At 42.5% G+C, this 13,711-nt stretch overlaps 1 protein-coding gene across 1 annotated transcript; it reads left to right on the top strand.

Annotated features, from left to right (window-relative positions):
* Positions 1-6,374: 6,374 nt before the first annotated feature.
* On the top strand, positions 6,375-6,920 carry LOC148019930 (putative pentatricopeptide repeat-containing protein At1g69350, mitochondrial). Its single transcript, XM_087699636.1, has one exon. The coding sequence runs from the start codon at positions 6,375-6,377 to the stop codon at positions 6,918-6,920; it is 546 nt and encodes a 181-aa protein (XP_087555762.1).
* Positions 6,921-13,711: the final 6,791 nt, after the last annotated feature.

The following is a 13,711-nucleotide window of genomic DNA, read 5'->3' as shown; positions in this document are numbered from 1 at the left end:
TGCTTGTATGAGGGGTTATACTTCAGATGTCTTTGTTGGCAGTGGCCTTGTGAGTATGTATGGAGCACATGGGACCATACAAGAAGCAGAGAGTGTTTATTGGCTTACCGTTTCGAAATGTTGTATCATGGAGTGCAATGCTATCATTGTTTGTTGAACGAGGTCAAGGAGAGAAGGCATTGAATTTGTACTGGTAGATGCTAGAAGAGGGTGTTGATCCAGACAGACAGGCATTTGTAATAGCCCTTTAGGCATGCATAGTAGTAACATGAAAGGGAATTCACTACCAAAGAGGATTTCCTAGAACCTTGAGAATATATGATTTGCAGGTTCAAAGCTGAGGCTTTAATGGACCATCAACCCATTGAAGCGAATAATGAAATGAATGTTCTAGAAATAGGGAATTCAATAGCAGCAGAGCTTTTGGAAGGAGCCTTTATTCTCAGATTAGTGCTTGCAAGATGGCTGTTAACCTTAAAAGTCAGTGTCACATGAGCAGTTCTTAGAGGTCATACTCATTAATCATTCAATACATCAGCTCATCTCATCCATATGGGCCCAGGCAATGCTTAAATTATGCTTATTTGTTTACCGAGTTCTCTGAGTATATTGGTTATATTTTCAGCCGAGGTAGACCTGATCGTGGTATAATCAGGCACTCTGTTATAGTGGGGAATGTTTTCAGAATTATAAAAAAGCAGGAACCTGTGGAACAAGAGCTAAAAAAGGGAGGACGCAAGCAACGGTAGAGGAAAAAGAGATTTCAGAGGAGAAAAAGCAAAGGGAGACGGAGATCAATGTCGATTTTTTTTAGAGGAGAATTATGAAGGAGGAAAACGAGGTTTTTTGTGCTCTGAAAAAGGGAAGCTACGGAGGGGGTTTTGATACATGGCAGCAGAAGCTTTGATTTTCGGATTACAGGGGTTTCGATACATTGCCGCAGAAGCTTTCGCTCCCTCGACAGTGATTGAAGTAAGGATTGAAGCTTTCGCTCCCTCGACAGTGATTGAAGTAAGGATTGAAGCTTTCACTCCATCGACAGTGATTAAAGTAAGGATTGAAGCTTTTGCTCCATCGACAGTGATTGAAACAAGGATGGAAGCTTTCTCAGAGGCACAGGGTAATTTGGCAATTCTGGAATCCTCAATTAGCTTTCGAAAGTTGCCGAAGAGACCAGCATACCAGAGATTATGATTAGAGGGAATCAAGCAGAGAGGAGGGGATATGATTGGTGCTTCAAGCCTATTATGTGTAAGTGCACAGGCCATGAACAAGGCATTACTACTCTCCAATCTATTGGGACATGCATTGTCTTCTCCATATTCACAATCGCACTTGCTAGATTCGTGGAATTGAAGCATATCCGAACTGCCAAGGAGCACAGAGATATTCATGCAATTTGGGCAGCTTGAAATCTTCTACAATAAAGCTTTCTCTGGGGGCGCACAAAAATCACATGGCTTATTAGACCAATCAGCTCCAACTAGCGTGTCTTTGAGAAACTGCCTAATTCAACAAGCTCCATTACTTCAGCAACAAACACATGTAAACATCATAGTACCCAAAGATCTATCAGCATCAAATTAACATTTTGCAGCTGGAAGGTTATTGCTTTACATTACCTTCTTATCAGTAGCAGTGACGCCAAGAGAGAGACGTAACCATGCAGAAAATACCAGTGACTTGAAAACTGTTGGGAAGAGTGAATGTCATTCTGCTCACAATATCCTGAAATCTTGATGCTAAAAAGGAAATTTTAGCATAAAGGGTGAAAAAGAGAGAAGGATCATGAAGCACTTACTAGCATGGGTGTCCTTGATGATGAAACAAATGAGCATATTTGCAAAATCTGTTATGAAGAGCCAACGGTTGCTGTTTTGCTACCTTGTAGACATTTCTGTTTGTGCAAACCCTGTGCTACACCATGTAAAGAATGTCCACTTTTTTGGAATGCAATCATTGATCGGATAATAGCTTTGACAGCTTGATAAAAGCTAGAGAGTCCTGTAGTGTCAAGTTTTGGTCCTTAAGGACTGGCTGAAGTATTTCATGGTTACTAGAATGAGAAGAAGCTATTTGATGGCCGTAATGTTTCAGCATATTTGAAGACATATGAGATCAAGATGGGGGTTTTTGGAGTTCCAGCTGGACTTATGAGTAAGTACTTCCTTCGTCTTGTCACACCCGCCTTGAGGGCAAAAGTGACTGATCTTTTTATTCAAAATACACATTGGCAAGATTTTAAGAAGGCCCTGAAAGAAGAATATTTCCTTGAGGACTTTGGTATGGCTACTTGGCGGTCATTCCGAGAGTGGGTCTACATGCCAAACAAAGGTCTAGCTGCTTCAGACTTGATTCGGGAATTTGAAGAGAGGTATAGTCAGCTTGATGCCATTGAACAAAGAGCATTGGATGTTGAAAAAGTTGAGCTTTTCTTGCAAGCTGCAGATTCTGCTCTTCAGGAAGAATTGGGAGAGCTTCTTGAGGATCGCACGAAGCCTATGGGACTTAAAACGGATTGGCAGGATGCCCAGGATACACTCTCGACTTTGACCAAGAGGAGGATATGAAAGACCCACTTACAGAATGGTTCGATGACACCGACACCATCATCTGCTCCTATGTCTGCTTCTATTCCTGTTATTTCTTCTCCTCCTCAGCCAGTTTCTTGGCCTATGTCAGTGCCTACTGTTTGTACTCCTCCAATTCCTCCTATTCCACGACCGATGCCTACACCTTCTGCTCCAAAACCATCCGCTCCATCGATGCCTACCTCTCTTGATGACATAATCAAAGGCATAATGGATTTGACACTGGAGTCAGTTAAAGCGAAGTTGGTGGGAAAATTGAAAGAGCAGTTTGCTTTGTGACTGCACCTACTACTTCTTCTAGTACTCCTACTGCACCTAGGAGAGATCGGAGATGTATTTGGTGCGATAGTACGGACCATCAGCATTGCAGGGATTGTGAATCTTTTCAGGATGCAAGGAGGAAGAATTTGGTATTTTGGGGACAAGATGGTAAGATTTGGTTGACTGAGACAGGAGCTCCACTTGCTACCAACTTTGGTAAAGGTGGAATGAAGAAGTTAGTGGATGACATGGCTGCGCGTACTTCTTATGTGACAGCTAGAGGTGATGCTTCTGCATATGGAGTCCAGATTGAGAAGGGATCAGAGACTCAGTCAGCACTATGGACTTATGCTATGGAGACTGCAAACAAGGGAAAAATTCAGCAAACTGTTTTGACTAGTGCAGGCTCTAGCATCAGATCAGAGACAGGTTGGGATTCGCCTGTTGATAGGTACTCTATTTATGCTTATTTGGCTAAGTCTCAGGGAGCAGATGTACTTGTTGAGGAGAAGCGTAAGAGGGATGAAGAAAATCCAAGTGCAGCTAAAAAGACTAGAGGGGGTGAGTTTGTTACTCCACCTACTGCAGGACCGTCTTCAAGACCAAAGCCAGATCGACAGATGGAAGATGCTCAAAACAGAGAAAAGAGGCAAGAGCCTAGAGAGAGAAAGCAGCCAGGGTTTAGATTGATGTCTGATATTGAGACATCTATGGACATGAAGAAAATCTTTAATGACAAGATACTTGGCAGTGAGGTGACTTTCACTATTTCTGAGGTTTTGGGCATCTCGAAAAGAGAGTTTCAAGATCAGTTTCAGGAGGTCCTGAAGAGGAAAAGACATGCATTGCCTACCACTGATACACAGGGAGTTTTGATTGGGGAATTGGATGAGGATGAGGATGAGGTTATGGTTGAGAATGCTTCTGTTTTTCCGTAGGTAGAGAAGAGGGTTCAACCTATGCATTATGCTGAAACTGATGAGCCTATCTTGATACCGCGTAGTCACTTTTCGCGGAGTCATTGGGCTAGGGCAACTACAGAGACGATGATAAAAATTGGAGAGAAACATGTGCCTTATGTTGCATTGGTGGATCATGGTTCAGAGATTAATCTCATAGTTCGTGGAGTTTATGAGAGTAACAGATGGCCTATGGATGTAGAGCATGGGTGGCGTATGAGAGCTGCCAATAACACTGCAGGTGATTTGTATGCTGCCTATCCCAGTGTCAGGGTTTCTATTGGAGATGTAGAGGAGGATTTTCATTTCTTTGTGCAGGATTCATACTCTTATCCCATAATTCTTGGACAGCCATTCATCACAGAGATGCGCATGGAAACAAAGGTAATGGATGCTGGATCTGCTTATGCACGGATTCGCAGTAAAGATGGTATGAGAGCAGTTCAGTTTATGACTGTGTGTGTGAACCATGTTAGAAACAGGGATACTCTCAAAGATGCACCTTTTCCCACTGTGAGGGATTCGGGTTTTCATTAGGTACCGCCGTTTCGCGAGACGACGGTGGTACAGAGCATAGGAGATTGGAGTTCTCACCTCCTGGCAGCAGTGTTTTCTCCTCCGGTTTTGTTGGGATTTCAGCAAATAGTTCAATGAGCTATCAGAAGATTTCTAGGTTGCCTAGAGCTGCCAGGCAGTACATATGCAGGAAGGAGAAAAATTTGAAAAATGCAGGAATTTTAGAGGATGATGAGCACATAGATGGGATGTATGACAGTATGATTTGTGCAGATACGATGGAAGAGATGGAAGATATGCTAAAAACTGATATGCAGAGTTGTCACAGTAATGTATTAGTATAATCCCTGGACATGTTTCATGAAATTGCAGATTTTGTCACAGATTGAGTCAGAGGCTGAGGTAGCTCAACAAAAAGTGCTGCATTCATTGGGATCGTTGGAGCTCAACTAACTAAACTATCGATGCCTATGGCTAACAAATTCATTTTATGCCCAAACAAACACGCAGAAGTGCTGAAGAAATTTAGCAAACAGAGTTTCCAGCTGGTTACGATCAGCTTACAGAGACACTGAGGGCTGAAAACTTTCAGCCAACAAAGTTTACTGCTGAAATATTTCAGCATCCAGAGTTTAGGGGTGTTTCTATGCAGTCCATAGAGCAGAGGGCTGAGGATATTCAGCCATTGGAGTGCAGAATTGCTGATTTACAGCAAGATTTGAGTAATGCAAAGGATCATAATGAAGCCAGGGTTGACATGAAATACAAGACTGTGGATAAAAAGGTGAAGTCGGTAGCTGTACCGCTTCCACCTGACAGTGATCAGCAAATTGAGAGGGCTGCCAAACAACCAATTTTGAGGAATCCAGAGCATATTGGCCATAAATTTTCAGCAGCAGAGACTCTTGCTGAATTGAAAATTGAACATGGTGATTTCTTGCTACCCATAGAGAAGCAATGCTTTCAGGAGATGCTTGAGCGACATGGAAGGGGATTTGCTTTTTTCCCGCATGAGATTGGATGTGTGAATCCAGATATTGTTGCTCCTATGGTGATTTTTACTATTCCTCATATTCCATGGAATCTCTGACCTATTCCAGTGCCTAAAGCACACCTGCCAAAGCTGATTGATTTATTGAATGAGAAAATCAGGATGGGAATTCTTGAGCCTTCATCTGCACCATACTCAAATAGGTGGTTTACGGTTCCAAAGAAGAATGGTACTCTCCGATTTATACAGGACATGCAGCCAGTAAACAGAGTTACTATCAGGAATGTTGGTATAGGTCCAGTTGTGGATGAGTTTGCAGAAGCATTTGCTGGACGTGCTATCTATTCTTTAGGTGATTTGTATTCGGGATATGATCAGTTTCAGCTGGCTTTGGAAAGCAGGGACATAACCACCATGAGAACTCCTATTGGGCTTGTCAGAATGTGTACCTTGCCTCAAGGTGCCACTAATTCTGTTGCACATATGATGAATGCCATGCATAAGGTCCTTCGTGATTATATACCTCAGCTTACTATGCCTTTCTTGGATGATGTGCCCATTAAGGGGTGTGCAGAAGAAGAGAAAAAAGAGAATCTAAATGAGCAAGGTTGCAAATACTTTGTGGCTAATCATATTTTAGCTTGTGAGAAGATTTTGGCCAGATTAGAAGAAGTGAACTTGACACTTTCAGGGCAAAAATCTGTTTTTGGAGTGAATGAAATTGTCATTGTTGGACATATGTGTAGGTATTATGGCAAGAAACCCTCACCAGATAAGGTGGATGCTATAGGCAAGATTGCGGAGTATTGTTCTACCACTTCAGAGGTACAGAGATTCATTGGAGCTTGTGTGTTTTATATGATTTGGATACCTCATTTTGCACACATAGCAAATTGTTTATATCAGCTGCTTCAAAAGGGGTAGAAATTATATTGGGATGAGAGCCACACTAGAGGTTTGAAGCAAGAGGAAGAAATAAGTCGTGATGAGCAGACATACACGATTGCCCTTCAAGCCTGTGGTGCAATTGAAGATAAGAGATCAGCTACTCTAGCCATGTCTAAAGAAATTGGTCAGGCATTACAGGTAGATGCCTGGAGCAAGGGCTTCACTTCAGATGCCTTTCTTGGTGATACAATCCTGAATGTCTATAGCAACTGTGGAGCAATTGCAGAAGCTGAGTGTGTATTTGTTAGCTTAACTTCTCACAATGTTGTTTCATGGACAACACTGCTTTCGGCATATGTCAAGGAGGGCCAAGTTGAGAAGGCCTTGATGTTGTATAGGCAGATGCACGAATTTGGTGTGAATTCAGACAAGCAGGCCCTAACTGTTGCTATTCAAGCATGTTGTGATCTTGCAGCGAGTGTGACATTTAAAGACAGTTTTTTACTAGAAAGATCCTTGCAAATCAGTCGAACGTTGCATGCTGATGCTTGGCGAAAGCAATTCCTGTCAGATGTGTTTGTTGGTAGTTCCCTTGTCACTCTGTACAGTAAGCATGATTGTCTTCTGGAAGCTGAAAACATCTTTTCCAAAATCCCCAAGTCTAATAATCTTTTGTGGACTGTAATGCTATCTGCCTATGTTGAGGAGCAATAAGGAGAAAGGGCTCTACAACTATACAACCAAATGCAAGTGGAAGGCTTTGCTGCAGACCAGCATTCATTCTCAATGGCCATCCAGGCATGTGGTGCACTTACAGATGCAGAAGCTATTGTTTGGGAGGAACAATTGCCTCTACTTGGGTTTCTGGAAATTGGCCAGACATTGCATCATGATGCTTGTATGAGGGGTTATACTTCAGATGTCTTTGTTGGCAGTGGCCTTGTGAGTATGTATGGAGCACATGGGACCATACAAGAAGCAGAGACTATGTTTATTGGCTTACCGTTTCGAAATGTCGTATCATGGAGTGCAATGCTATCATTGTTTGTTGAACGAGGTCAAGGAGAGAAGGCATTGAATTTGTACTGGTAGATGCTAGAAGAGGATGTTGATCCAGACAGACAGGCATTTGTAATAGCCCTTCAGGCATGCATAGTAGTAACATGAAAGGGAATTCACTACCAAAGAGGATTTCCTAGAACCTTGAGAATATATGATTTGTAGGTTCAAAGCTGAGGCTTCAATGGACCATCAACCCATTGAAGGGAATAATGAAATGAATGTTCTGGAAACAGGGAATTCAACAGCAACAGAGCTTTTGGAAGGAGCTTTTATTCTCAGATTAGTGCTTGCAAGATGGCTGTTAACCTTAAAAGTCAGTGTCACATGAGCAATTCTTAGAGGTCCTACTCATTAATCATTCAATACACCAGCTCATCTCATCCATATGGGCCCAGGCAATGCTTAAATTATGCTTATTTGTTTGCCGAGTTCTCCGAGTGTATTGGTTATGTTTTCAGCCGAGGTAGACCTGATCGTGGTATAATCGGGCACTCTGTTATAGTGGGGAATGTTTTCAGAATTATAAAAAAGCAGGAACCTGTGGAATAAGAGCTAAAAAAGGGAGGACGCAAGCAACGGTAGAGGAAAAAGAGATTTCAGAGGAGAAAAAGCAAAGGGAGACGGAGATCAATGTCAAATTTTTTTAGAGGAGAATTATGAAGGAGGAAAACGGGGCTTTTTGTGCTCTGAAAAAGGGAAGCTACGGAGGGGGTTTTGATACATGGCAGCAGAAGCTTTGATTTTCGGATTACAGGGGTTTCGATACATCGCCGCAGAAGCTTTCGCTCGCTCGACACTGATTGAAGTAAGGATTGAAGCTTTCTCTCCTTCGACAGTGATTGAAGTAAGGATTGAAGCTTTCGCTCCATCGACAGTGATTAAAGTAAGGATTGAAGCTTTTGCTCCATCGATAGTGATTGAAACAAGGATGGAAGCTTTCTCAGAGGTGCAGGGTAATTTGGCAATTCTGGAATCCTCAATTAGCTTTCGAAAGTTGCCGAAGAGACCAGCATACCAGAGATTATGATTAGAGGGAATCAAGCAGAGAGGAGGGGGTATGATTGGTGCTTCGTGCCTATTATGCGTAAGTGCACAGGCCATGAACAAGGCATTACTACTCTCCAATGTATTGGGACATGCATTGTCTTCTCCATATTCACAATTGCACTTGCTAGATTCGTGGAATTGAAGCATATCCGAACTACCGAGGAGCACAGAGATATTCATGCAATTCGGGTAGCTTGAAATCTTCTACAATAAAGCTTTCTCTGGGGGCGCACAAAAATCGCCTGGCTTATTAGACCAATCAGCTCCAACTAGCGTGTCTTTGAGAAACTGCCTAATTCAACAAGCTCCATTACTTCAGCAACAAACACCTGTAAACATCATAGTACCCAAAGATCTATCAGCATCAAATTAACATTTTGCAGCTGGAAGGTTATTGCTTTACATTACCTTCTTATCAGTAGCAGTGACGCCAAGAGAGAGACGTAACCATGCAGAAAATACCAGTGACTTGAAAACTGTTACTTGGGAAGAGTGAATGTCATTTTGCTCACAATATCCTGAAATCCTGATGCTAAAAAGGAAATTTTAGCATAAAGGGTGAAAAAGAGAGAAGGATCATGAAGCACTTACTAGCATGGGTGTCCTTGATGATGAAACGAATGAGCATATTTGCAAAATCTATTATGAAGAGCCAACGGTTGCTGTTTTGCTACCTTGTAGACATTTTTGTTTGTGCAAACCTTGTGCTGCAGCATGTAAAGAATGTCCACTTTGTTAGAGTGCAATCACTGATCGGATAATAGCTTTGACAGCTTGATAAAAGCTAGAGAGTCCTGTAGTGTCAAGTTTTGGTCCTTAAGGACTGGCTGAAGTATTTTGTGGTTACTTGATACACAATTTCTGCATGGAGATCTGAGTGAAGAACTAGAGGGTTTGAATGCTACTGTACAAAATAAACAGGAAAAAGAAATTACTGCTTATGCCTCTGAACCTAATATCTAAGGGAAAGACAGTAAATTTACAGCAAACACATGATATATACCATGCAGAACTCTTCCTCGTTTTTGAAGGATTATTGGTTCATTCAGTACAAAGGATTGTGTATGATCATGAACATTATTGATCTTTCCAACTGATCAACATAACAGGAAGCAATTGCAGTCATAACAGATTTGACTTCATTCACTTGCTTGATCTTCTATCCTGAAATTCGTCAAGGTCTTCTGTAGACACGACTTTGCTTTGCTTTGGCAAACCCTTCGACAACGTGCACTCCCAACTTGCACAGGCAAAACCAAGGAGCAGCAATGCAGCTACTTTGAGACAAGCCAGCCTCTCCACCGATGAGCCCAAGGAACTTGGATTTAAGGAACAAGAGCAACCCCATCCACCCCCAGTCCAACCCACAATGGAACAAGACACAGAGGAAGGGCCAGTGGACTTTGAGCAAGAACTCGAAGAAGAATCACAAATCAGGGAGCCCAGTCCGCCCTTACCTAATCTACTCCCAGAAGAGCCAGAGGGTGCCCAAGTTTTTGAGCACGTTATTGCTGCAAGAAGAAGAAGACGTGAACTTGTGGAGAAAGCCCAGCAAAGAGCGCCATTAGGGCCATAGTAGCTTCCTGACAAGCCCATGCCACTATGCGAGGATCACCATCTCATCAACTGGCCACAAGAGCTAACTATCTAGCAACAGCAGGAGCTCCAATCCCGACCCTTTGAGTTCTCCTTCCTCTACCCATGAGCCTTGGACCAAGTCTTACCCCTGGAGGTAGTGGAAAGGATCATTTGTTTGGGCAATACTCTAGCAAACCAATGGGTCGAGGAGCGGAGCATTGTAATCACACAATGGAGGTAGGAACCCGTAGAGACTACTAGCAGGATAAGGTATATCAGGTTCCCAAAACCGTCCGAGGTTATGAGGCACAGCCAAAGTGATGGAGGATTTGGGATACCAATTTTGATGCATGGACGATCTTTTGCGGCACGCTACGGGAGGAGCTCAATGATCCTATCTACATGCCCTACCGTTGTAGACATGGAGTGGATTATGATAGACGGATGCATGGCAGGTATGACTTCCTGAAGATCTACAATGCCAACTCAGTAACTCCCAAGGAATGCATGACCTTTAAAATAGGGGACTTGTGCCCATCCATTAACCACTTCCTCGAGGATTTCTCTTCCTGCCCCGGGACCCAATCTTCATAACTACTTGTAATAACCTTAGGAGCATTAGGTTTTTTCTTAAACAAAATCCAGCAGCTGAGGAAGCCCACCTTTCTCCGCTCTTTTTTAACATTAACCTAGGAATAGATAGCTACGCTAGGCTAGGCTCATGATGAGGGAAACCCTGCTTCCCTCTTTTTGTATGAGGATCCTTGAGGACATGAGCAATAGCCACTTTACAAGGTGCAATCATTCTTTCTTGTCAACCACACCTCTTAATGCAAAGGCTAGTATCAAAGAATATGTGCACAACCATGCCTTTTTGACTAAGTTCCTAAGATCACCTCGTGAATCATCCGATGAAGATTAGGGTAGAGCCTAAGAGCACCCCTTGCATCAAAATGCTAGCTATAATCATCTACTAAAAAAAAGAAGAAGTGAAAATACTAGACCCCCTAAAAGCATCTTGAGTGCCATGATCACTGCACCTAGGGTTTCCTTACCTAGCCCCATCCCCCATTGCACATGCTTAGGGCACATCAAGGGTAGGACATTCTCCCAGACATGTCTCCCTAAGAGATGCACTGCACATACAACGACGCATGAACTGGGTCCTCAAGTGTGGGACACCATCGAGGCCTAGAGCCATCTCCCAATTCCACGAGCATGTGCACCATGCACTACATAGAAAGGCAGAGACACCCCCAGGTAGTGCACCTTGTTTTCTTTCCAAGTACAAACAAAGGCCTCAACCACCGACTTCGATAGTCCCATCATCCATGTAATACACCCCTAGCCCCCACCACCTTAATCGAGTGATCCGTTTCTTCCCAAGCCCAATTCCTCTGCAGCCCCATCATCATCGACTCACACGGCCACCCTTTCTCATCGAACCTTCATCAGCTCAAAATTGCATTGTCCTAGAACAAGCACCCACATACAAACGGGGCCATCTTATGCGACAATGTCACCATGCAGGTGCAACAAAGCAGGGGTAGACCATAATAGCCCCAATCAAAAAGTGAATGAAGAGGCTCATTTGGAACAGTTCAAGAGAACGCAACTGCAGAGGGCCAAGGGAGGGATCCATCCTAACACCATATTCAATTTCAAAGATGGATCCACCCACTAGCCTCTCTTCACACAAGGATCCACCCAACTCCAATTTTAGTCAAGGGTAGGTCCACCCAACCTTAAGAAGGGGTTTGCCTTAACACCATCGTCAATTTCAAAGGTAGACCTCTACCACAACCAGCTCGTGCAAGGACTCACTCCAACACCATCTTTAATTCTAAACATAAATCGCTCCAACACATCCTCAACAAGGGCTTGAATAAAAAATCAAAAAGCCATCCAACTACCCCATCACCACCGTCCAACTCACCACCCAACAGCGCCATGGGACTGGCACTCGGCTAGGAGGGGGGTAATGTTTACTGCAAAATAGAGAAAGCAAAAAAAGAGGCATCAAGAGGTAAAGTGCAAGTCGGAAAAAAGGAAAAGGTGCCTCATAAGAGAGCTGGCCCAAAAAAAATTTAAAAGCATGGGAACAACCACTAGGAGTCCAACGCGCAACCATGGAAGCTGCAAAAAAGTGAAAAGAAAGGAGCTGCACCTTTAAATATAAAGGCACAACCAAAATATTTGTAAAGGAGCTCCAGGCTCCCTCCTGTTCAACTTGTAACCAGGATGGGCGGTAGGACTAAGCTAGGAAGTTAGGGCAAGTGAAAAAGGGCCTAGGCCATGTACAAAGGGGATGCATGCCCAAGGGAAAGAGGGCATGTATATAAGCCTAAAAGTTAATGGAAACTCTCATTCTTGGCGTGTGGCAAAAAGCTTCTTCTTTTTCTTCTCTTCTTCTTCTTACCTTCTTGTGTGAGAGAGTGAGGGAGTGAGTGTGTGAGAGTGAGGGCTTGAGAAGAAGAAGCTCCCCATCTCCTCTCTTCATCTTCTTCTCTTCTCTTCTCTTCTCTTGTCTCGCAATGCTACTATTGAGGATGGAGCTTGATAGAAAGGGATTGAGGTTGCTTGAGCTTGCCTCAAGGATCGCGGAGCTACCAATGTGCAAGAAAGAGGATGGTACTCAATCAAGCATCAAGGTAAGCTCACTACACCCCATAGGTAGGGAGAGTGCGTCGGCTATGTGAGAGGTAGCCATGGCCACTAGGCTTGAAACGCTTGACCATAAGCAGTTTGTAGGTCTCGGGGGTTGAGCGAGAGACCTCCCTTCATTTTTCTTGAATAAGTTTTAGTCCTTGCTTTGTAAATTTTTCTTCTAAAATCTCTTCAAGACTTGACTATAGATAAGAATCCCTTTCTTGAAGAAGTAATTGAAGTTTTTCCATATCAAGAGTCACTTGCTCTATTCTTGACCATTGCATTTATTTATGCTCGAATTTCTATAGCAATTCTATCACACTGCTAACCCCTTATTGGGTATAGCAACCTATTCTAAGAAAGTTCTTTTTTAAACATATTTTATATCTTTCATGAAGTATTCATCCTTGAGTGCTTTGTAAAATTGTGTCAAGTTGAACCATGCTCTACTAGAATGTCCCTTACATGCAACTTGATCACCAAAACTATGATCCATTCAAAATAAGGATGCATCAAATATGCAAGAATTCCAATAATTTCTAATCTCTCTACATAAGCTCTCAAGTATTTGGATACATCTTGCCCTTTATATCCCTTCAGCTCAAGTGCAAGTAAGTGGATGAGATTTATCAGTGTGTCCTCTTGTTTATACCTTCTGTATATTTGCATAATCTACCTCAGATCTTCTCATCATAAAAATTGTACATTCCAATAAGTGTCTCCATGATGCTGAACTCTCACCCTAGCTTATTCACATTATGTTCCGCCAAAAGATGTCAAGACTTTGTGTGTATTTCCAAGAAGATAATAGGCCTCAGACTATGAGAGTCCTTGGGAAGATAAATATTTTACTTGTTGAAGAAGAGAAGAGATGAGGATTTAGAATCAGAACTATAGACAAATACATTGAAAGCATGTCTCTAACATCCTTAAAGTCCAAAGAAGAGTATGTATTTAACACCAATAAAGCAAGTGTTTCATCGTAGCTGGTTTATGTACAATATATTCCTGACTATAAATAGCCCTAGTTAATTATGAATAGCGCTATTTGTTAATGCACAATCCTTTATCTTTCTATTGTTCAAGAATAGCCTTCTTCTTCTCTCTAAATTCTATCTCTTCTCCTAATTCGTTAAAAATGTGTCATTTTCGTGCTAAACGTGTTTTAC

Source organism: Lygodium microphyllum, chromosome 19 (assembly GCF_053477565.2).
Source record: "Lygodium microphyllum isolate KBCC chromosome 19, Lygodium_microphyllum_v1.1.10, whole genome shotgun sequence".
Lineage (NCBI taxonomy): Eukaryota > Viridiplantae > Streptophyta > Polypodiopsida > Schizaeales > Lygodiaceae > Lygodium > Lygodium microphyllum.
The sequence above is the reverse complement of the archived record's forward strand: the minus strand, read 5'-3'. Positions and strand labels throughout refer to the sequence as shown.